This window comes from Monodon monoceros, unplaced genomic scaffold (genome assembly GCF_005190385.1).
Source record: "Monodon monoceros isolate NGI ecotype Baffin Bay Population unplaced genomic scaffold, NGI_Narwhal_1 Super_Scaffold_11, whole genome shotgun sequence".
NCBI classification, from domain to species: Eukaryota; Metazoa; Chordata; class Mammalia; order Artiodactyla; family Monodontidae; genus Monodon; species Monodon monoceros.
Window position 1 is genome coordinate 130,644,346 of NW_021703767.1, and position 25,202 is coordinate 130,669,547.

Below are 25,202 nucleotides of genomic sequence, written 5' to 3' on the forward strand. Positions count from 1 at the left end.
GGGCAGTTTCTTCAGAAATGCCTTACCTGACCTCCTGAATCTGGTGAGCCCCCCTCTCACAGCATGACATTACTTCTCCTTGCAGAGTTGGAATTTGACATGGGTTTTGTGTGACTACCTCTGGAAGGGCAATTGTGTGCCTGTCTTTGTGCCATCATTTTATTCTCAATACCCAGCACATAATAGATGCTCAATAAATATGATACTCAGTGAAGGAATGAATCCTGGCTTCAACTCTTATAAGCTATGTGTATTAACCTGTTAGGGCTGCCATAACAAAATATCACACACTAGTGTCTTAAACAATGGCAATTTTATCATAGTTCTGGAAGCTGGAATTCCAAGATCAAGGTGACAGCGGGGTTACTTTGTGGTGAGACCTCTCCTGCTGGCTTGTAGACAGCTACCTTCTCATGGTGTCCTCACATACCCTTTCCTCGGTGTACATATTGCAGAGAGAGAGAGAGAGAGAGAGAGAGAGAGAGAGAGACTTCTGATGGATCTTCCTTTTTTTATAAGAATACTAGTCCTGTTGGATTAGGGTCCCACCCTTATGACTTCATTTAACCTCAGTTATCTCCATTATAGGCCCTGTCTCCAAATACAGTCACATTGTATTTGTGACTGTGATATGAAGGGGAGGAGGGGTGGGAAGGTTCACAATTCAGCCCATAATGCTATGTGACCTTAGATAAACTCAATTTCTCAAAGCCTTGCTTCCCTCATCCCAGTTGCTTGGGGCAAGAGAGAGTTTTGCTCATTAAATGACAGTAAATGAGATAATATATGTGAAATGCTCAATACATTATCTGACACAGAGTTGAATTTTGGTAGTGTCGCCCAGAAGCAGACAAGGATTGGAAAGTAGATTATTTGGAAAGTGAAGGAAACACTAGAAAGGGAGTGGAGAAGTGGCAGGAAAGGGGGAGTGGCCAATAAAGCAAAGGCTCTGATGTCTAAGGAATCACCACTGGGAGTAACTGGAGCTCCATCCACTGGGAAAACTCAGCTTCTGTGCAGAACAAAGACCGCAGAGTTACCCCCATCCCTGGGCTAAAGGAGCTGGGAGATTTCTGTGCCAAAGCCCATCGGTTGGATGACTCCACTCCCAAGGGTGTTAATCCCCCCCCCTTTCAGCTTACTGTTCCTGTGGACAGTGGGCACAGACTCCAGAAGAACCTGTAGGCAAAGAGATGCCAATGCTGGCTGTTGGGAGCCCAGCCAGCTGTGCAAGAGTCAGGCCTGAGAGGACCTGGACCTGTCCCCCTCTGTTGCTACAGGAGTCATCAGGAGCCCTTGGTTGTACCCTGTAGTGATGGGAGTAGTAATTGCTAGTTTTCAGAACACCAGGGATGCTCCTTGACAAAAGATTCTGGGGTCAAAAAAGTATAAAGAATGCTCCTTCCATGGCTGTGCTCAGGGTGATTCACAACTAAAGCTCTGTTAATATCCTGCAGTTAAAGATGTCAAACTTTTTCTAATTGTGTGATTTCCAGACTTATCTACACAAAGACTTTTTCATACAATATTTACTTACCTTTTAATAAATGAAAGTTCTCTGACACATGCTTTGGGCATTATCAATTCTGGCTAACAGAGGTATGAATGTCAAGTATTGTAATTATGTTTTCACATATCCACCACTGTTATCTCAGAACAGTGCCTGGCACAGAAAAGATGTTCAATAAATGTTTGTTTTTGCAATGGAGTCTTAAAGCAATTTCCAGAAATAATCTGAAGATATTTTCAGTAAAAGAGATCTCATGAAAGACGAATGTCTAGTTCCCAAAATGACTGTTTTGAAAGTCTTTGTAAGCAAGTCCAGATGAACAAACACTTGTTGAAATATTGACCAAATTGTTTTTTATTCTCCTGGTTTTGTTCCCATTTATCTAAATGAAACAGTGGACTTCCCTGAAAATGAGGATCCCTACTGTTAGAATACCGCCCACTTCACAGGGAGAGAAGCACTTCCTCCCCAGATCCATGTGTGAATGCAGATCAGGGACTTGATGGTGCTAATGTCCCTCTGATTCGACTTTGCTAATAAGAGTGTTTCCTCCCCCTATATTTCATCCTTCCGTTGAAGTCTAAGGGTTGCAACTGTGACCCCACTATAGGGTGAGAAGAATCAAATTAGAGGACTTCTGACAAGTGCATCCCCTTTAGCCCAGTGTTAAATGCTGCCTATTTGTTGGCCTCAGTATCAGCTGGGACAAGTGTAAGTCCTTGTCACCCTAAACCCCTCATCCTCTGACACGACCTAAGGCTGTTTTTGAGTATGATGCAGTTGCTTCAGCTGCAACAAAGCCTGTGTGAGAAAGGAATTGGCAACAAATAGACTTTTCTCTAAAGACCGCTGCTTCAGCTGGGCATCCTACTATTTTTGCTCGAAGTCCTAAGAATTGCAATGCCAATGGCAACTCATTATCAATCATTATTACAATGAAAGGTTTGAAACCTTGATTATTACTCATTCTTTGGAGCTGAGTTGGAGGCCTGGGGCTGTAGAATGTTTGTTTGAATGCCTGCTTGATTAGCCACTTATTTACCCATATGACCATTTCTTAAGAAGGAATATTTCCTGGGAAATTGCTTGTCTTCCTAGCATTTGTAAAAGGCAAGAGCTGGTATGTGGTAGCATTCTCTTCAGACCCTGCAAATGGAAACGTTGGCATTTCTAAAAAAGAGTGAGAAACACCTGGTACCATCCTTGGTCTTCCTTGAAGAAAGAGAATGTGGATCTTGGAAGACACAGTCTGTAATGACAGTCTACCAATACCTGGTAACCCAATGCATGGATCATCTCAGGGCTGACAAGGTTGTTGGGGTCACTTGGAGTTATTGGGGTAGGTAACCAATGTGGATGAAACGCAGCAACAGTGGACCAAAGTATTTCTGAGGCCAGATTTATTTGGGAACAGGATATAATGTTCCCAAATAAATCTGTTACCTTTCTTTAGAGAGATACTGACCTGGCTACTGCTTATCAGTGACCCATGTTTTGTCATCTATTCATGTATCTTCCCTTCCACTCCCCACTGAAAAACCCCTGGAGAGAAACCACAAAGTCTTCTAATGTCCTTTTGCTGTTTGTCTTCTGTGTTTCCTGTGTTTTGGTTTATCTCAAGTTAAAAAATAATGTCTACATTATTCTAGGAAATGGTAGCTTTTCTAGAACAAGTGACAATCTGAGAATTGGGGGGGTGAGATAATGATTTTGCCGATAGGACTAAAAGCACTGGAACATTCTTAATGAGTAGGGTGGGAAAGGTGAGTTCAGAATTCAGAATTAACTATGGAAAGGAAAGCCAATTCCTTTATCATCTGAATTTTTTCATGTCATTTTATTGATAGTCAACTATAAATAAAAAACCTATGTTCTTAATCATTATGCTACACTGCACTTAATCAAAGCCAGTGTCTCCAGATTAGTTCATTCTTAAGCTTTAACTTGATTATTTCTTTACCATCTTCTCCATGATTACACATTGAGGCTTAAGCACTAACATGAGATCTAGGACTTAAAAGCAAACACATGTAGTACAAATCCAGCTGTGCACATTTTCTGAACCTGTTTTAGGAGTTCGCTTACCAGTCATAATGTAACTGGAGATCAGTTTCTGGAGTCAGACCTATGTTCAAATCCCAGGCACACTCCCTCCTAGCTCTATGGCCTTAGGAAAGTTACTTAAACTCCCTGTGTCTAACTTTGCTCCTCTATAAAAGGAAATTAATAATACCAAATTTGTGGGGCTGTAAAGTTAGCAACAAAATAACCACTAAGACAAAAAACTTACTGAATTTCTCCTTCCCCTCAGGGTCTATTCTCTCTCCCCCACTATATAGCCAAACTCATTGAAAGAATTTTCTTCTTGTCCATTTTCTTCCTCTTTCTCTCCTCTTCAACCTACTCCAGTCTGTTTTCTGCCCCAGACTTTGCTCTTTGCCTTCCAATTTAATTTCCCCTTCTTGTGACTCTTAACTCACTGAAGGGCATAACTCTCTGATCCAGTGATACTTTAGGATGCCTCCCACTCACTCTGTATTCAATCCATTTCCAAATTCTGACTATTTTACACCTAACTATCTCATAAATCCAGTCTTTTCTCTCCATCTCCATAGCCACTATTACCTCTCACCTGTACTGCTGCCGGAGATTCATAAGTGGTCCACTCTCAGTCACCCCATTCATCGTCCCCACCATGGCCAGTGCATGTCTCCTTTGTGACAAGTTATATTTGTTTGACCATTTTGGTTTATTACTATCTCCCCCACTAAAATGTAAGCTCCATGAGGTCAGCTATTGCATCTGACTTTGCTTACCACTCTATTCTTAGTGCCTGGCACCAAGTTTGTTATATTTTGGGGACTAGATAATTATTTTTGGAATGAATAAGGCATCTCCCACATGGTCTGTATACTTACATGGGAGTTCCCATTGCGCTCATTGGTGTCATCAACATCATCATCATCACCTGGTGATTCTTTGTAGAAGCACTCCTTCTTCAGATGGCAGCCGACTGAACATTAGGATCTTTAATCTGCTTGGCCTAGGGAAGGTCTCTGAACTTTTTGCATTTGATATTAGCACACTCCTAATATTTTTATTGCTCTAACACAGAGACAAAATATATAAGGATTTCAGAGAATGGGTTTATGTCCCCACTCTTCACAGTGATCTCCTTCCCTTTCTTATGTGTGCTTTTACTAATTGCTGCATTAAAAATTACTGCAAAAGTTGAAAGCTTAAAAACAAACACTTATTATCTCACAACTTCTGTGTGTCAGGGGTTGGGGCAGTGTGGCTGGGTCCTCTGGACCAGGGTCTCTCACAAGGCTGCTGTCGAGGTACAGTTATCTCAAGGCTCACCTTGTGGGAGGACCTGCTCCAGGCTGTTGTGTGGCTGCTGGCTAGCCTCTGGTTCTCACTGGCTGTTGAGTGGGGACATCAATTCCTGGCCATGTGGGCTGCTCCTACAGGGCTGTTCACAACCTAGCAGCCTGCTTCCCCCAGAGCAAAGGCTCTAAGAGAGAGAATGAGAGATGATGAGCAAGAAGGAAGTCAGTGATTTTGGAACCTAATCCCTGAAGTGATGTCCCATCACTTTTGTAGTATTCTGTTCATTGGAAGCAAATCACTGGATCCACCCAACACTCAAGGGGAGGGAATTACACAATGGCAAGAACACCAGGAAGTGGGGATCACTGGGGCCATCCAGATAGAAGCTGCCGCCCACAGCAGAGGACTATGCTCTCCCTCTGCCGAGAGCAGAGCACGGCTTTCACTTTAGTCTTTTAAGCCTTGTCTCCTTGGGGAATCCTGGGGAATCATGGGGTGCAGGCCCATCAGGGCCTCACTGCCTTGCCACCTTTCCCTTTCAGAAAAGAAAACAAGAGGGGATGGGGCAGGTTCTGCTGAGAATAGCTCCCAGTGGAGAGGACCCCAGTTACTCTTTTTGGCTTGTCTGAGCATCAGTCTCCTCGTGACTTACTTTATTGCTTCCTATTGAATATAGTAAAAATAGAACTCTAGACGTTATCGATACAGGAAGTGTATATTTAGACCTTGAGTTTCTTTCCTCCCTTCACTCCATCCTCCACTCTGCACAGAGGTTTTAGTGCTAATTTGAGATCACTCTGAAACTTCATCTCCTTTATGTTAATGTACATATCCAACATGTTTTGTCTAATTTTAATATAAATGTCTCAGCAATGATTAAGCCACCTCCATTAGTACTAAATTATCTGTAATCCCTTACACACTCACACTTACAGCACAAGCCATAAGAGGAAAGAAGGGAATGACCTGTATTTAGGAGAGGTTTGTCGAAGAACCTTGGAAAATAAATGAACATTGATGTCATAATTTCAAGGAGAGCTGTAAGTGCAAAATTTTGTAAGGGAAATACTAAAGAGTATACCTGCAAGTATATGACTAGTATCTCCACCTTGTGTTTCCTTTTGTACAGATTGTTTCCCAGAGAAAGCTGTCCAAATCCTTGTTGAAGCACGGGAACATGGCAGGGAAATCCTCCATCACGGTGAGCCCTCCCTAAGCAGCCACCTGCCCAGGCGCCCAAAATGGAGCTGGCTGGTCCGACCCAGCCACGTGGGAAGCTGACCCTCTGGATGTTGGGAGTTGAACCCACAACTGCTCAACTGTCCCAGTTGCCCTTTCTTTTTTCCATCTTTATCCTTCCTGACAATACAATTTTGACCTTTCTATTGTACGAAAAAGGATTTGAAAGTGAGGCCATTCACTTCAACTAAGCACTTCTGTAATTAAATGTAGGTTTTAGCAGGGGACAAAGATGGAGTTATTGAGCACAGTAAGAATACAGAATTGCCTGGAGTTTTCAAATCATCAGAGCTACCTATCCCCCCGCAGCCCCCTGCCAAAAAAAGCTACCTGCCCCTGTTTCTCAGTTTCTTGAGAAAAAAAAAATGCTCTAATATCATTTAGTCCAAGGTTTGGTCTGTTGCCTGAGGATGAGAGAGCCCAGCATTTAACTCTCCTCTCTAATATAATAGTTTGGAACTGCACTGTTCTATTTGGTAGCCATGTGATTATTTGAACTTAAAATTAAATAAAATCAAATAGTCATTCCTTCCACTATCCATGTATCAAGTGCTCAGTAGTTCCATGTGGCTGGCCACTGCTATATTGAACAGTGCAGATTACAGAACATTTCTTTCATTGCAGAATGTTCTATAAGGCAATACTGGAAGTATTTCTAAATAAAATATTAAATGTTCAAGTAGAACTCCAGTATTTGAAACTTTGGCATCTTGTATTAGTGCCCTTAAGAAAGATAGTCTAACCATTTAGCTGTGTGGACAAAAAATAATAGTAATAGGTAGAAAAAAGTACCAGGAGAATCTGAATTGATTGCAAGGCAGATTGTCTCGGGAGGAAAACCTCCTAAGTTCCTCTGAACATTCCTTTTTAACTAGAAAGTGACTGATTCATTTTTTAAAAATTTAAGCCATTTTTTAAAGGAAAAATTCAAAAATATTTTATTTCCACTGGTGAAAGTTAGGACCATTCTCACAAGCACTTAGCTGAGTTTGTTGGCTTGAATATTAAATTTTAAAATGACACAGTCATGTCAGAGCTTATTCTTGACTGCCATGTTCAATCATGAACAAATGGTTCAAACGGTCTTTAAAGATGCCATTGGTGCTCTAAAAATCCATGGACCCACGGGCTCACTACCAAAGCCCACAATCCTAGATAAGACTTGGGATGGTGAACCCAGGTGTGAGATCTGCCACGGTTCTTTCACAGGTGAACAAAAGCTCATCTTGTCACTTTTCTCTAAGACTTCTTGGGAATTTCCTTTCTCTACAAAGCCCACAAAAACTTAATCTCCTTCCTAATTTTAAATATTTAAATACTCTGAATCTTGTGTCCTTGGATCAGAACAATGGCTTCCATAACTTCTGGAAAACACTTAAAAGTATATGCAAAATTTTCTAGGCTTTGCAAATGGAGGTCATAACTTTCATGATCTTTCCAAAGGTGTCTGTAACCACAAAATAGTTAAAGACCTCAGCTCAAGTGGAGTGTAAGATGATATGGGACAAAAGAGAATTGAATGAAAAATGTAAATATGATGATTTCTGGTTTATCAAGTAGTTCTTCAGTTTTCACTATGTATCTGGACCCATGTTCCCTACTCTTCAGGTGCTCACACGTTTGGAAGGATCCTTCCCTATTTAGACAACTCTTTTAGCTTTAATATTATGCATAAAATAAAAATTTCCAGAGGCTACCAATGTGTACTCAGAACAGATGAACCCAACTCATAATGGAAAAGTTGATCTCAGATAGAATGGAGATAAAATTTAATTAAAGCTCAGTGTCTCCACATAACAAATTTGATAAGGGTGTCAACACATTACGGCCTCCGAATGCATGGTGAAGTCCTAACATGATTTAGCAGTGGTTTAACCTATATGCAGCTACACTGGGCCTTATATTTTCGTTGTTGTTATTGTTGTTTTTCTACTGACTTCTTTTTTTTTTTTAACATCTTTATTGGAGTATGATTGCTTTACAATGGTGTGCCAGTTTCTGCTCTATAACAAAGTGAATCAGCTATACATACACATAAGTCCCCATATCTACTTCCCCTTGCATATCTGTCCCTCCCACCCTCCCTATCCCACCCCTCTAGGTGGTCACAAAACACCGAGCTGATCTCCCTGTGCTATGCGGCTGCCTCCCATCCCATCAATCTTCGCTTGGTAATGCACATATGTCCATGCCACTCTCCCACTCCTTCCCAACTTCCCCCTCCCCCTCCCCATATCCTCAAGTCCATCCTCTAGTAGGTCTGCATCTTTATTCCCATCTGGCCCCTAGGTTCTTCTGACCGTTTCTCTTCATTTTCTTTTTAGATTCCATATATCTGCAATAGCATACGGTATTTGCTTTTCTCTTTCTGACTTACTTCGCTCTGTATGACAGTCTCCAGGTCCATCCACCTCACTACAAATAACTCAGTTTTGTTCCATTTTAAGGATGAGTAATATTCCATTGTATATATGTGCCACATCTTCTTTATCCATTCGTCTGTTGATGGACACTTAGGTGGCTTCCGTGTCCTGGCTATTGTAAATAGAGCTGCAGTGAACATTTTGGTACATGAATCTTTTTGAATTATGGTTTTCTCAGGGTATATGCCCAGTAGTGGGATTGCTGGGTCGTATGGTAGTTCTATTTTTACTTTTTTAAAGAATCTCCATACTGTTCTCCATAGTGGCTGTATCAATTTACTTTCCCACCAACAGTGCAAGAGGGTTGCCTTTTCTCCACACCCACTCCAGCATTTATTTTGTAGAGTTTTTGAAGATGGCCATTCTGACTGGTGTGAGATGATATCTCATTGTAGTTTTGATTTTCATTTCTCTAATGATTAATGATGTTTGATTCATGTGTTTGTTGGCAATCTGTATATCTTCTTTGGAGGAATGTCTATTTAGGTGTTCTGCCCATTTTTGGATTGGGTTGTTTGTTTTTTTGATATTGAGCTGCATGGGTTGCTTGTATGTTTGGGTGATTAATCCTTTGTCAGTTGCTTCATTTGCAAATATTTTCTCCCATTCTGAGGGTTGTCTTTTGGTCTTCTTTATGGTTTCCTTTGCCGTGCAAAAGCTTTTAAGTTTCATTAGGTCCCATTTGTTTATTTTTGTTTTTATTTCCATTTCTCTAGGAGGTGGGTCAAAAAGGGTCTTGCTGTGATTTATGCCATAGAGTGTTCTGCCTATATTTTCCTCTATGAGTTTGATAGTGTCTGTCCTTTCATTTAGGTTTTTAATCCATTTTGAGTTTATTTTTGTGTATGGTGTTAGGGAGTGTTCTAATTTCATTCTTTTACATGTAGCTGTCCAGTTTTCCCAGCACCACTTATTGAAGAGACTGTCTTTTCTCCACTGTATATTCTTTCCTCCTTTATCAAAGATAAGTTGACCATATGTGCATGGGTTTATCTCTGGGCTTTCTATCCTGTTCCATTGATCTATGTTTCTGTTTTTGTGCCAGTATCATACTGTCTTGATTACTGTGGCTTTGTAGTATAATCTGAAGTCAGGGAGACTGATTCCTCCAGCCCTGTTTTTCTTTCTCAGGATTGCTTTGGCTATTTGGGGTCTTTTGTGTTTCCATACAAATTGTGAAATTTTTGGTTCTAGTTCTGTGAAAAATGCCAGTGGTAGTTTGATAGGGATTGAATTGAATCTGTAGATTGCTTTGGGTAATAGAGTCATTTTCACAATGCTGATTCTTCCAATCCAAGAACATGGTCTATCTCTCCATCTCTTTGTAACATCTTTAATTTCTTTCATCAGTGTCTTATAATTTTCTGCATACAGGTCTTTTGTCTTCTTAGGTAGGTTTATTCCTAGATATTTTATTCTTTTTGTTGCAATGGTAAATGGGAGTGTTTTCCTAATTTCAATTTCAGATTTTTCATCATTAGTGTATATGAATGCAACAGACTTCTGTGCATTAATTTTGTATCCTGCTACTTTACCAAATTCATTGATTAGCTCTAGTGGTTTTCTGGTAGCATCTTTAGGATTCTCTATGTATAATATCATGTCATCTGCAAACAGTGACAGCTTTACTTCTTCTTTTCCAATTTGGATTCCTTTTCTTTCTTTTTCTTCTCTGATTGCTGTGGCTAAAACTTCCAAAACAATGTTGAATAATAGTGGTGAGAGTGGGCTACCTTGTCTTGTTCCTGATCTTAGTGGAAATAATTTCAGTGTTTCACCATTGAGGACAATGTTGGCTGTGGGTTTGTCATATATGGCCTTTATTATGTTGAGGAAAGTTCCCTCTATGCCTATTTTCTGGAGGGTTTTTATCATAAGTGGGAGTTGAATTTTGTCAAAAGCTTTCTCTGCATCTATTGAGATGATCATATGGTTTTTCTCCTTCAATTTGTTAATATGGTGTATCACGTTGATTGATTTGCGTATATTGAAGAATGCTTGCATTCCTAGGATAAACCCCACTTGATCATAGTGTATGATCCTTTTAATGTGCTGTTGGATTCTGTTTGCTACTATTTTGTTGAGGATTTTTGCATCTATGTTCATGAGTGATATTGGCCTGTAGTTTTCTTTCTTTGTGATATCTTTGTCTGGTATTTGTATCAGAGTGATGATGGCCTCATAGAATGAGTTTGGGAGTGTCCCTCTCTCTGCTATATTTTGGAAGAGTTTGAGAAAGATAAGTGTTAGCTCTTCTCTAAATGTTTGATAGAATTCTCCTGTGAAGCCATCTGGTCCTGGGCTTTTGTTTGTTGGAAGATTTTTAATCACAGTTTCAATTTCAGTGCTTGTGTTTGGTCTGTTTGTATTTTCTATTTCTCCCTGGTTCAGTTTCAGAAGGTTGTGCATTTCTAAGAATTTGTCCATTTCTTCCAGGCTCTCCATTTTATTGGCATAGAGTTGCTTGTAGTAATCTCTCATGATCCTTTGTATCTCTGCAGTGTCAGTTGTTACTTCTCCTTTTTCATTTCTAATTCTATTGATTTGAGTCTTCTTCCTTTTTTTCTTGATAAGTCTGCCTAATGGTTTATCAATTTTGTTTATCTTCTCAAAGAGCCAGCTTTTCGTTTTATTGATCTTTGCTATCATTTCCATCATTTCCTTTTCATTTACTTCTGATCTGATCTATATGATTTCTTTTCTTCTGCTAACTTTGGGGTATTTTTGTTCTTCTTTCTCTAATGGCTTTAGGTATAAAGCTAGGTTGTTTATTTCAGTTGTTTCTTAAGGTAGGATTGTATTGCTCTAAACTTCCCTGTTAGAACTGCTTTTGCTGCATCCCATAGGTTTTGGGTCATCGTGTTTTCATTGTCATTTGTTTCTAGGTATTTTTTGATTTCCTCTTTGATTTCTTCAGTTATCACTTCATTATTTAAGCATATTGTTTAGCCTCCATGTTTTTGAATTTTTTACAGATTTTTTCCTATAATTGATATCTAGTCTCATCACATTGCGGTCATAAAAGATACGTGATACGATTTCAGTTTTCTTAAATTTACCAAGGCTTGATTTTTTACCCAAGATATGATCTATCCTGGAGAATATTCCATGGGCACTTGTGAAGAATGTGTATTCTTTTGTTTTTGGATCCGTGTCCTACAAATATCAATTAAGTCCATCTTGCTTAATGTATCATTTAAAGCTTTGTTTCCTTATTTATTTTCATTTTGGATCATCTGTCCCTTGGTGAAAGTGGGGTGTTAATGTCCCCTACAATGATTGTGTTACTGTCGATTTCCCCTTTTATGGCTGTTAGTATTTGCCTTATGCATTGAGGTGCTCCTATGTTGGGTGCATAAATATTTACATTTGTTATATCTTCTTGGATTGATCCCTTGATCATTATGTAGTGTCCTTCTTTGTCTCTTGTACTAATCTTTGTTTTACAGTCTATTTTGTCTGATATGAGAATTGCTACTCCAGCTTTCTTTTGATTTCGATTTGCATGGAATATCTTTTTCCATCCCCTCACTTGCAGTCTGTATGTGTCCCTAGGTCCGAAATGGGTCTCTTGTAGACAGCACATATACGGGTCTTGTTTTTGTATCCATTCAGCCAGTCTGTGTCTTTTTGTTGGAGTATTTAATCCATTTACATTTAAGGTAATTATCGATATGTATGTTCCTATTACCGTTTTCTTAACTGTTTTGGGCTTATTATTGTAGGTCTTTTCCTTCTCTTGTGCTTCCTTCCTATAGAAGTTCCTTTAGCATTTCTTGTAAAGCTGGTTTGGTGGTGCTGAGTTCTCTTAGCTTTTGCTTGTCTGTAAATGTTTTAGTTTCTCCATCAAATCTGAATGAGATCCTTGCTGGGTAGAATAATCTTGGTTGTAGGTTTTTCTCCTTCATCACTTTAAATATGTCCTGCCAGTCCCTTCTGGATTGCAGAGTTTCTGCAGAAATATCAGCTGTTAACCTTATGGGGATTCCCTTATGTGTTACTTGTTGTTTTTTCCTTGCTGCTTTTAATATATGTTCTTTGTATTTAATTTTTGATAGTTTGATTAATATGTGTCTTGGCATGTTTCTCCTTGGATTTATCCTGTATGAGACTCTTTGTGCTTCCTGGACTTTATTAACTATTTCCTTTCCCATATTAGGGAAGTTTTCAACTATAATCTCTTCAAATATATTCTCAGTCCCTTTGTTTTTCTCTTCTTCTTCTGGGACCCCTATAATTCGAATGTTGGTTTGTTTAATGTTGTCCTAGTGGTCTCTGAGGCTGTCCTTAATTCCTTTCATTCTTTTTTCTTTATTCTGTTCTGCAGTAATTATTTCCACTATTCTATCTTCCAGGTCACTTTTCTGTTCTTCTGCCTCAGTTATTCTGCTATTGATCCCTTCTAGAGAATTGTTAATTTCATTTATTGTGTTGTTCATCACTGTTTGCTCTTTAGTTCTTCTAGGTCCTTGTTAAAGGTTTCTTGTATATTCTCTATTCTATTTCCAAGATTTTGGATCATCTTTGCTATCATTATTCTGAATTCTTTTTCTGGTAGACTGCCTATTTCCTCTTCATTTGTTAAGTCTGGTGGGTTTTTGCCTTGCTTCTTCATCTGCTGTGTGTTTCTCTGTCTTCTCATTTTGCTTAACCTTCTGTTTTTTGGATCTCCTTTTCGCAGGCTGCAGGTTCGTAGTTTCCATTGTTTTTGGTGTCTGTCCCCAGTGGCTAAGGTTGGTTCATTGGGTTGTGTAGGCTTCCTGGTGGAGGGGACTATTGCCTGTGTTCTGGTGGATGAGGCTGGTTCTTGTCTTTCTGGTGGTCAAGTCCACGTGTGTTTTGGGGTGTCTGTGGCTTTATTATGATTTTAATCAGTCTCTGTGCTAATGGATAGGGTTGTGTTCCTGTCTTGCTAGTTTTTTGGCATAGGGTGTCCTGCAGTGCAGCTTACTGTTCATTGAGTGGAGCTGGGTCTTGGCATTGAGATGGAGATCTCTGGGAGATTTTTGCCATTTGATATTACGTGGAGCTGGTAGGTCTCTTGTGGGCCAGTGTTCTGAACTTGGCTCTTCCACCTCAGTGTCATAGCCCTGACACCTGGCTAGAGCCCCAAGATCCTGTCCTCCACATGGCTCTCGCACCACCTTAGTCTCGAACCTCCCGCCCCTGCTCCTCAGGCCTGTCTCCTCACTTCTTTTCCACCAGTTTCTGTTCCAAGGTTTTGAGAGTCACTATTCAATATTGGCAAGTGATATTTTATGAAAAAGGATGATAGGTTATTATCTCTTCACTTATGTCAAAGTCTTTGTCAGAAATTTTCTGTTCTTGAGAGTTAAGGGTTTAGTTCCTTATTCTCTCTCTCTCTCTCTCCCTCTCTCTCTCTCTCTCACTCAAAGCCCAAGGACAGTCTTTTTGAAACAGTGGAATTAGAACATTTCTTTGATGACCTTATGATTGTTGGTCTGGAAAGGATGTAGAGACCAGTTTATTCCCCATCTCTTGTTGGTGTGATTCAAAACAGTGAAGAAATATTGCTGCCTGCTCCTCCTTTTTTGTCACTTCCCAAAGAAGAAAATGTATATAATTATATGGATGTGCCATTCAGTGCTGTGTGACCTTTGAAGGAAGAAGCTCTTCCTAATTGCTCCTCCAAAACCTCTTCCCTTAGCTTACACCCCATATCTCATGTTCTCATGCTCAGCACAGATGAGATCTAGTTATCTTCTGTGGTCTGTTCTAGGGAGTTCCCTGTACACCTGTTGATGCTGTACCATCTTTACTGTGTTGTGGGAAACTCCATGCCAAATGTCAGTCTTTGTTGATTTTTGGATCAAACATGAGCTAAATTGTTCATGAAATCCTGGGCTTAGTTGTCCAACTGCCACTGCACCTGATGTGTCCTTTTTCCTTTAGGTGATTGCTGAGGAATTATCTGGCAATGATGACTACATTGAACTTGCCTTCAACGCACGGAAACTGGATGACAAGGTAAAGTGTTTGGCATCAGCTTTATTGAAGGTAGTAATAAAACTAGCACACAAAGTTAATAAGGTTCTCCCTCACAGCTATTTTTTCCCTTTCAACTCACATTATTAAACACATCAAAGATTTCAGAGAGGTCTGCAAAGTTAAGCTTCCCCCAAATTGAGAAGCAGTTAATGAGAAGTGGGAAGGACAATAATTAAAACAGGACCACTTTATTACACTAAGACTTCATTTCTTCCCAAATGCCACAGGTCATATGTGCATAAGTAAATGCAATTTAACCCCAGTGCTAGGAAATTTTCAAAGGAAAAGAGGAGATGTGAAAGGGAAGAAAAGTGACATTTATTAAGCATCTATATTTGCCAGGTACCTGGTTAAGAGCCTTTCAAGTATGATCACAGTTAGTCATTCTTATAGCACCCATGTAACAGGTATTATTAACCCTGTTTAGACCTTGGTGAAGAAACAGATTCAAAGATGAAGTAATTGTCTAAGGTCACTCCATGTGTTATCCAGATAGTCCAAGAAAGAGACAACAAGACAGGGCTAACAATGCAAGGATTTTATTAGAAGAAATGCGTGTGTAGGGAACATTGGGAGGAAATCTGGGAGAGCTGACAGACCACAATGTAAGTCTGAATATAAGTAAAGGAGAGCAGGAGAGAAGTGGCAGCTCCTGCAATGCCATGTAGTCTAAGGAAGGTTCCACAAGGCCATCAAGGAGTCCTAGAGCAAAAATTAGCCAGCAAGAGAGTCCTTTGTCTCCCATGAGTGCCTTTATATCCCCTGCACACACAGCACTGGCTGGGAGCAGCCCAAAGGCAGCCTGGCCTCGGACTGAGGGCAGGGCTGGATTTCGGAGCACAGCAGCTGGGGTCAATGGTAGGTTACACTCCCTGGAGTAGGAGGTCTGCAAAGCACGTGCTCATGGCCACCATACCCCGCTAGTTGGTGGTAAAACTGAGGACTCAGTTCCATGTCAGTCTGACTCCCATCTGTACTCTTTCTGTTGTATCTCACAACTTCCACCCTATCACAGGCCGTATTAATCTTGTATATACAGAAAAAGTTCAACAGTCTCCACCCCTTTAAAAAAAATTTCCTCTCCAACCTCACCATATATTTATTATTTCCCTCCAACCATATCCTTGAGTCAAAAAGCACATCATATCCATAAATGTATTCACAAAGGACTCCATTTTCCAAGCATACAACTAAGGAAGAGGCGATACGGGGATGTGCGACTGCTTTTTCAAACAATTGCTTACAGGCATTAGGCTGAAAAAAGGTAAAGCACTCAAGCAATTCCCCATAGCCTTAAGCAGCAGTTTATATCCTGGCATAGTTCATTTTCACCTACAAAAAGTACTCAGTCCATTTATGCATTCATTAATTCACTCTCTTATTTGTTCATTTATCCACTCGTTCATCATTCATTTACCAAACCTTTGTTGTATGCTTGTTATGCATCAGTTGGCGGGAAAAGGGCACACTTTGAACTAATTTTACACCCACAACCTGGAATTCACCATCTAAGTGACACATCAATTTAAACAACAAGTGATATAATGATACTAGAGCCATAAGAGGATGATACACAATCAGAGAATCCTGAAAAGGTTAATCCATTCTGCCTGGGGACATTAGGAAAGACTTTGTTCTTAAGAAAGAATTATATTTGGATTTTTTTTGTCCTGAAGGGATTGTGTGACACTTTCACAAACTGCTACCTTTAGACATTAGGTGAGCGAGGTGCTGGGAACTGTAGAGTGCGTTGATTTCTGTGGGGTGTAATCTCTTATCCCTCACTTCCTGTGATCACCATGCTCTTTCTCTCCCATCATCTTCAAGTTTCAGAATAATTCACCAGACTGCTTTGTAGCATCTTTCCTGGTGACAATTATAAGCCATTGGGTCAGTGTGTTGCAGTTTTAAGCTACTCACTTAATGGCTTATAATGGCTTCTTTCCACTTAGTCATGTCCTCTAGCTGACTTATGTTATAATGCAAGGGGCTATGGGGGTTTGTTAGTGGGTACATTGGCTCTAAGGTGTTTGAGCAGTTTCCCTTCATTCAAATGAGTGCTTGCTTGCTCACAGAACTGAAAGAGCCCCATGCAGCACTTACCGTGGTTCTCGATGGCCGTTCCCACCCTCAGCTGTGCTGATTGTCCAGGGCCCTCAACTGCTCATTGCTGAGACCCCAATATCATGGAGCTGGAGACCCCAGGTCTTCCATAACATGGTGGTATCTTTCCCAGACTCAGTCACCCAGAGGGGAGCGGACCCTGTTCAGACCAAAACAGAGGCCACTGCTCCAGTGGACTGGGGGGTGAATGGTCTCAAGTGGAGAGAGGGCAAAGTTATAGAGTTGAGGAGCAAGATGGTACCATGAAGATCATCTCACACAACCTCTTCAGGAAACAGAGGCTCAGCAAGTCCGGATTACTTACACAAAGACACTGCTGCCCGGTTATGTATTGCTGCATCACAAACCACCTCAAAACCGGGCAAATTATACTAACAACTACTTTATTATATGTCATAATTTTGAGGTTAGAAATTCAGGCAGGTTTCAACTGGGCAATTCTTCAGTTATACTCAGCTGGTGGAGGAGCTTTACTCACATGCCTGGCACATGGGATGGCTGGAAGACTTGGCTCCACTAGCTCGGTCAGCTAGACTGCCTTCATGGTGGTCTTAGGTTTGTCACACTTTCTACATTGTGGCTGGCTTTTCCCAAAGAGAACATCCCAAGAGAAGCAAGGAAAATCTGTGTGGCCTTTTCTGACCTAGGCTTCAAAGTCATGCAAGTGAGTCATAAGGCAGCCCAGAGTCGAGGGGAGGAGAGCGACTCCATGCCTTGATGGGGGAGTCATAATGTAGAAAAGCGTGTGGACAGTGGACATTGTAGTAGAAAATCAACCTGCCACAGTATTTTTGTGATAGATTCAGAATAGATATGAGGGATATGAGAATACAGAGATATGAGATATGAGAATACAACAGATATGAGAATCCGGCTGCTTTCAATTATTTCATGTCACAGCTGGTAAAAGCATTCCCAGAGGTTCCCAAGGAGGACCTCCTTCTAGCCTTTAGCACTAAATGAGGGTGTAGTTACCTGCATGTTAACAGTTAATCTTATATTAATTGAGAAAATAGACCATGACTAAAAGCCACTGAAATAAACAAATCTCTTAATTTAAAACATTTTCCAATTAGTATCATGAGAGCAACTATATGTATACATTTGAAAAATTGCAGTATGAATATGTGGGAAAAATACACTATATCCAATTCAGACAATAGTTATGGAGATCTGGAACCCCACCCCCCCCTTGCAGTAACTCTGGTAACCTCCAGGTATCCACATACCTCTGGTAGAAAGCTCTGCCTAATACAATTGCTCTCTTTTACGTATGAGAACATCGAGGTTCAGAGATGTGAAATGACTTACCAAAGGCCACACACACACACACACACACACACACACTCACAGATAATCAGTAACAGAGAGGGACTCAATCAGGTTGCCTAACTACAATCTAAATCTTCTTCAGGGAAGAGGGTTAATGAATACAAGTTGGACTGGTCTTGGGCTGTGGAGAACTTGGTTATGTTCCCGTGTATTTTGGGGAAGTGGGGAACCAGAGAAGAGGGAGGTGAGGGTACATATGCTACAAGGCAGCAGTCCTCAAGGTGTGGTCCCAGGTCCCAAGACCCTTTCAGAAGAATGCATGAGGTCAAAACCATTTTCATAGTAATACTAGGACATTATTTTCTTTCTTCACTCTCATTCTGTCACATATGTACAGTGGTTTTCCAGAAGCTACATGATGCCTAGTATCACAACAGATTGAATGCAACAACAGATATGAGAATCCAGCTGCTTTCTATTGATTCAGTCATTAAATTGATTTACAAAGATGTAAAATGATATCATTCTCCTGACAATTTTATACATTTTGAAAATATAATTATTTTCCATTAAAATGTTATTTTTTATTATGATGTCATAGGTTTATCTTTACTACTTTTAAAATGATATAACAAATGAATATTTTTTAAATTTCTCAGTTTTAATTTATAATATGGTAAAATATTGACAGATATAATCCACATAAACAAAAGCTCCTTGGTGTCCTCAGTAATTTTTAAGTGTAAAAGGGTCCTGAGACCAAAAAGTTTGAGAACTGCTATTGTGGAGTATAATAGTACTTTTACAAACCACAATGACAGATAATGTCCCTTTTTTGTCATTTTCTGTCATTTTAAACTCCTCTTTCCAATGCTGTCCAGGAAACCAGCAGCTATCTATTCAGGACGGAAACCCAGAGTCCTTGAAATCTGAGAAGTAGGCTTCATGAGAGCCACATATAAAATAGACGAGGCTTGCAAGAAATAACTTATTTGTCTACTGTTAATGCAATTCACTTTGTGGAGAGATAGGCTTTTTAACTCCTAAATCACATTTATTACATTAGCAGCTAGTTGGTGATTAATCTAACAAGTAGAGATATGAATGTAATCCCTTTGGAACATTCAAGCTGACAGTGTTCTTTCTCCTCCCTTTCCTAAGAAAGTATTCACGACAGCGTGTTGGAACTGATTCTCACGTGGTGCTCTTCATATATGTAATCATGATCATTATAAGCTGTATTTTTTAATATTGCCATGATGCTAGTTCGATGGGGTGCTGTATAAGCAGTTGAATCTGTCTCTGAAGGAGAGGTTGGGAAACATTTCCTATAAAGGTCAGATGGTGAATAGTTTAGACTTGCAGGTTGTATGGTCTCTGTCCCAACTATGCATCTTTGCCTTTGCAGCATGAAAACAGCCATAGACAATATGTAAATGAATGAGCATGGCAATGTTCTAATAAAACTTTATTCACAAAAACAGGCAGTATGGGACTTCCCTGCTGGCGCAGTGGTTAAGAACCTGCCTGCTAATGCAGGGGACACGGGTTCAAGTCTTGGTCCAGGAAGATCCCACATGCCACAGAGCAACTAAGCCCGTGCACTACAACTACCGAGTCTGTGCTCTAGAGCCTGCAAGCCACAACTACTGAGCCCACACACCACAACTACTGAACTCTGTGTGCTCTAGGGCCCATGCTTTGCAACAAGAGAAGCCACCACAATGAGAAGCCCATGCACTGCAATAAAGAGTAACCCCAACTCCCTGCAACTAGAGAAAGCCCACATGCAGCAACAAAGACTCAACACAGCCAAAAAGTAAATAAATAAATTTTTAAAAAAGAAAAAAAACTAAAAAAAACCCCAAACGAACAGGCAGTGGGCTGAATTTGGGCCACTTACCATACTTTGCTGACCCCTGTTCTACAGCAACATTAACTCTCTCGTGCTGCACTGTGATTTTACTATGTTCAAGTATGCCTGCCTTAAAACTAATCCAGCCTGCATTAATGAAAGCAAATTATCATTCATGAGCATCTACAATGTACCAGGTGTCAGGTGTCTAACTACATTACCTCCCAAACTCACCATATTCTTAAAAATGGGTCTTATTATTTCCAGTCTACAGATGATGCATAGTGAGGTCAAAGAATTTGCCCAAAGTCGCAAGGCAAGGAAGCTATAGAATCTGGATATGACCCCATATCATTCAAACAATCTTTTCTAGTTCCAATATTCTGTTTTCATGATCACTGTCATGGCTATGCACTGCTCCCTTTTCTCTTTCAAACCTCTGCTGATTGCTTACTGACCTCTCACCTGACTAAATTTCTTTCATATTGGACTAAAAGAGCAGGGACATAGCCTCCAAGTTATTAAAACATTTTACCATAGCAAAACTTCAGTAAAATGCCTATATCATTAATTTTCATTGTACTGAACTGTCCCAAGGGCCATCTTAATGCTGATGATCAAGCAAAGGAAGCTGAAAATTCCAGATTGTGGTCAAGTAACCAAACAATTAGACACAGATTTGTTGTTTTTAACTATGAATCTCTGAGTGTACATTTTAGATGTATTTGAACTGCTTATGAGTTGTTTTATTTTCAGAAATCAGATGCCTTCTTAATATTAATCATCCCTGGGGCTTCCCTGGTGGCACAGGGGTTAAGAATCCACTTGCCAATGCAGGGGACACAGGTTCAAGCCCTGGTCCAGGAGGATCCCACATGCCGTGGACCAAATAAGCCTGTGCACAACAACTCCTGAGCTTGTGCTCTAGAGCCCATAAGCCACAACTACTGAGCCAGCATGCCACAACTACTGAAACCCACGTGCCTAGAGCCTGTGCTCCACAACAAGAGAAGCCACTGCAATGAGAAGCCTATGCACCACAATGAAGAGTAGCCCCTGCTTTCTCTCTGTAGCCCCAGAGAAAGCCCATGTGCAGCAACGAAGACGCAATGCAGCCAAAAATAAATAAATTTATATTAAAAAAAGAGCTCTTACTAACATTTAAAAAAAATAGTAATCATCCCTGATATTTGTATAGTGCTTTACTAAGTGTCCTCAAGCATTCTCTCTTTTATTGGTAATAATTAATAGCAATAGTGCTTTCTGAGTGCTGACCATGTGCCAGGCATTGGACTCAACACTTAGATGTATCAGCAACTATAATCCTTCTGCATTGCTATGAGGAAAAGGTGATACCCTCTCCATTTATGGATAAAGAAACTGAGACGTGGAAAAATTAAACATCCTGTCCCTGCTCACCCAGACTGTATATGGTGGAATCAGGATTTGAAAGCCAGTGTGCTACGTGTTAGATTTTTTTATTTACTTGAAGACGAAGATTATATCCTGATCTTTCTTTTCTTGATTTATAGTACTGTTACCAAGTCCAAGCTCACTCTGCTCGCCACACAATAGACCAATAAATCGGGAGATGAGATGTTGAGGCAAGGAATAGCGACTTTATTCGGAAAGCTGGAAGACTGAGAAGATGGCAGACTAGTTTCCCCATACCATCTTACCGGGCTCTGGATGCCAACTTCTTTTATAGAACAGAGATGGGGAGGAGGTGAGGAAGTAAAGTAAAAGGGCCGCTAGTTTTGCCTGGCTTGGCCAGCATTGGGGAGGGTATGTGAGAATTTCTTCCTTTCTATAGCCATTCATAGGTGGGCAGGGTCAGATTGTCTCCCTGTGAGCTGAACAAAGGCCCATTAGTTTAACATTCAGGCAGAGGGGCAGGGTTCCCTGAGGCAGACCATTATGTATGATTATAGTAACAAAAGCAATGAAAAGCAAAGGTTAAAGTCAAAGAAACAGATCCAACATGGAGTCAGATTTTGCTCTTCCCTGTTACAGTACATCCTCCTGACAACTCTATGCCAATCCTAAAAATCATGTGAAATAAAGCAGAAAAAACATTGCAATATACTTCCAAGAGGAGAAAATAGGGTACCATAGTGTATATAGTGTACGATTACAAATATTTTTTATTTTTTAAATTTATTTTATTTATTTTATTTTTTTGCGGTACACGGGCCTCTCACTGTTGTGGCCTCTCCCATTGCAGAGCACAGGCTCCAGACGCACAGGCTCCAGACGCGCAGGCTCAGCGACCATGGCTCACGGGCCTAGCTGCTCCATGGCATGTGGGATCTTCCTGGACCGGGGCACGAACCCGTGTCCCCTGCGTCGGCAGGCAGACTCTCAACCACTGAGCCACCAGGGAAGCCCCACAAATATTTTTTAAAAGAAAGAAAGAAAATTATGTCTAGATTCTAGAAAAAAATGTATCAAAATGTTATTGATAGTTGTGGTATTATGGGTGGGATTATGGGCTACATTTTTCTTCTTTCCATATTTTCTATTTTTTGAAAAAACGATAGCAAACATTTAAAATTATCAATAAAAGGAAGAAGAAAAATAACTGATAGCATTCCTCCAGTGTGTTGAGCAATTCTTAAGTACAATTGATATATACATTTCCTGAGGGACCAACAATCTATCTCAGGTGTCAAAGCCTGCGGATCCTGGAGAAGGGCCCCAGGGGCACGCAGAACAAGCTAAAGTGCCCACACTAGGAATTGGGGAGGGAGGCTCTGGTTCTCTAACATGAGTATTGAAACAGAAATAGGTTCGAGGGGCAAATGTCTTGAGCAGATACGTACGTTAGTGCAAGTACGTGTGCCCGATGAACAGTGAGTCCAAACAAACTGAAACATCGGAGTTTGGAGCAGAGAAAGATTTATTGCAGCATCATGCAAGGAGACCGGTGGCTTATGCTCTAAAATTCAGCAAAGCCTTTTTTTTTTTTTTTTGCCACACCACTTGACTTTCAGGATCTTAGTTTCCTGACCAGGGATTGAACCCGCACCCTCTCCAGTGAAAGGCGGTGAAAGTTCAGAACCCTAACCACTGCAACGCCAGGGAATTCCCTCCACAAAGCATTTTTTAAATGTCCGGGGAGGGAAGGGGTTGCAGGGTATGTAATCAGCTCATGCACAATTCTCTGACTGGCTGATGGAGAGGTAACAGGGTGGTGTCACAGGGGTTAACATTATGAGTCCTTAGGCTCCAGGAGGCTCCAGGTCATCAAGTAGTTAACATCTTCCATTTAGTGGGAGGTTTTCACATCTGTAAAACAACTCAGGAAATGTGCCTCAAATACTGTTATCTGGGTACTTCAGAGAGAAGCTAAAGCAGAGGATATGGGTGAAGTGCCTGTCCTGGGGAGGCCCCATAAAGTCCCGCTCAGTTACACATAGTGGTAACAATCAGATAGAAGTGTGTCTGGGAGGAAAGCAGGGGCTATTTTTGTGGAGAGACAAGTTTTGCAGGGCAGACTTACTGATGAACTCTGTGTTGTCAATCAGGCACCTTCAGAAATAGGGCAGAGGGGTATTTTTCAGACTCTGGGTGTTTGATCCTGGTTGGGTAGGGAGGACAGCCAAAGGGAAGACAGATATCCCCATCTCCCTCCTCCTTCTAAGGTATTCTACAAAGTTTTCACTACAGAGCCAACCATGTTATTTTTTCCTGGTCAAAATTCTTCAGTGGCTCCCCACTGCCTCTCAGGTAAGTGCAAACACCAGATGTACATTTAAGGCCCTTCACCTCATGGAGCCACCTCTACCAGTACTGCCTCAGATTCCTCCCCTACACATCCTGAGGCTGCAGGGTAATTCAGCTACTTGGTGTGTCCTTTCCATGTTTACTCTTTTACACCTTCACTCACTCCATTCCCTCCCTAGAAACATCCTCCTCACAACCATATTATGCAGTCAAAATCCATTGACTTTCCCTCTTCTCTGTTATTCATTCATTCATTCATTCATTAATACTTAACCCTTTGTTATGTTTATGGCCCTTTGGAGGGATGAGAAAAGGTTTTATCCTTCCTTGTATCTTAATATCAAGCATAAGGGCTCCATGATCAGCATATCCCCTGAGAGTATTTTGTCGAGCTAAAGACTAGGATGGCTATAGACTTTATTCTGCTTTGCTGCTGTCTAGATTTCTGGGGCAGGGAATTACCATAGTAAGAATGTGATGACCAAAGCTGTTGCTGAGATAGCCTCCTATTCTGTACCTTGTTTTCTTGTCACTCGCTCATTCATTTATGTGTTCATTCATACATTCAGTAAACACTGTGTGCCACTAAAAGCTAGATGCTATGGAAGATGTGCTATGGTAGAAATATAAAGGAAAATAAGATATAATTACTCCTGTCTGAGAGTTTATAACCTATCAGTGTAAAAAGCCAAGTTTAAAAGAAGGATATGGACAGGTCTGCTTCCAGTATTAAAGTGCCTGTTTGTTTTACATTACTCTACCACTGAAAACAACTATAAACACTGGACAAGATACAAGAGACATCTGTTTGAGGGTCTTAAGGCAGTCAAGATTCAGGGTCAGAGAAGTTGGAGAGAAGAGAAATCCATTGAGGTGATTCAGACATTCTATGCAGATTTTCCACTCAAGGCAATTCCATAAGGCTGATTCATAAAACCCAGGGATAGAGAAGCTGGGAAGCCTAGCAGAAAATAGCTACTAAGAAACAGAGAAACTGAGCAGTGCTTTTAATAGTATCATGGAGTTGGGGAAGTAAAACTGGAGTTCAGGACTTCAGGGAGAGCTTGGGTTAGTTGTAGAGAAGGGAAGCAGCCCAATCCTTGGAGTGACTTATCCCGTCAAGGCATTCACTAATTAGCAAATAGCAGCATAGACAGAAACTGAACCAATAACTATAGAACCAAGAGATTATGGAAGTAAACAGAGTCTTTCAGAGTCTCACAAACAGAAATGAGCCTTGAGGGCTTGTCAAGAAGAAACAGCCCTCATAAACAGTGAGTTTTTGAGTGAGAGCCATTTAAGGATTATACCCAAGGAATAAAGGAATCAGAAATAGGTCGGGCCTTTAAAGACTTTTGAAGAAACCAGGCTCTAAAGAGCTCAATCCTAATTGGATTCAGGTGACTGCTCCCATTCTAATTGCTTGCCAGAAGCTGAAGACTCATCTATAGCCTTTATAATTTTTTTTACACAGTGTCTAGTATTTAATCAACAATTAACAAGCATAACAAGAGGCAGAATGGAGAAGCATAATAAAAACAGACCCACAGTGATCCAGATACTGTAGTCATCAGACATAGACTTTACGATAACTAGAATTAACATGTTTAAGACAGCAGATACACTGCTTCTTAGAGAACCAGCATTTGGGTGGATCTTTGAAGACTACTTGGGATTTCAGTCAACCAATCCTTACTTCTCAAAGGACTCG

General features: G+C 40.5%; 1 protein-coding gene across 1 annotated transcript in view; it reads left to right on the forward strand.

The window, feature by feature from the left end:
- Positions 1 to 25,202, forward strand: part of CPNE4 (copine 4) — a 575,473-nt gene that overhangs the window by 405,267 nt on the left and 145,004 nt on the right. The window contains exons 4-5 of the mRNA XM_029214600.1: positions 5,973 to 6,044; positions 14,419 to 14,493. Coding sequence (XP_029070433.1) covers positions 5,973 to 6,044; positions 14,419 to 14,493 — 147 coding nt within the window. The remainder of the gene's footprint in view (positions 1 to 5,972; positions 6,045 to 14,418; positions 14,494 to 25,202) is intronic.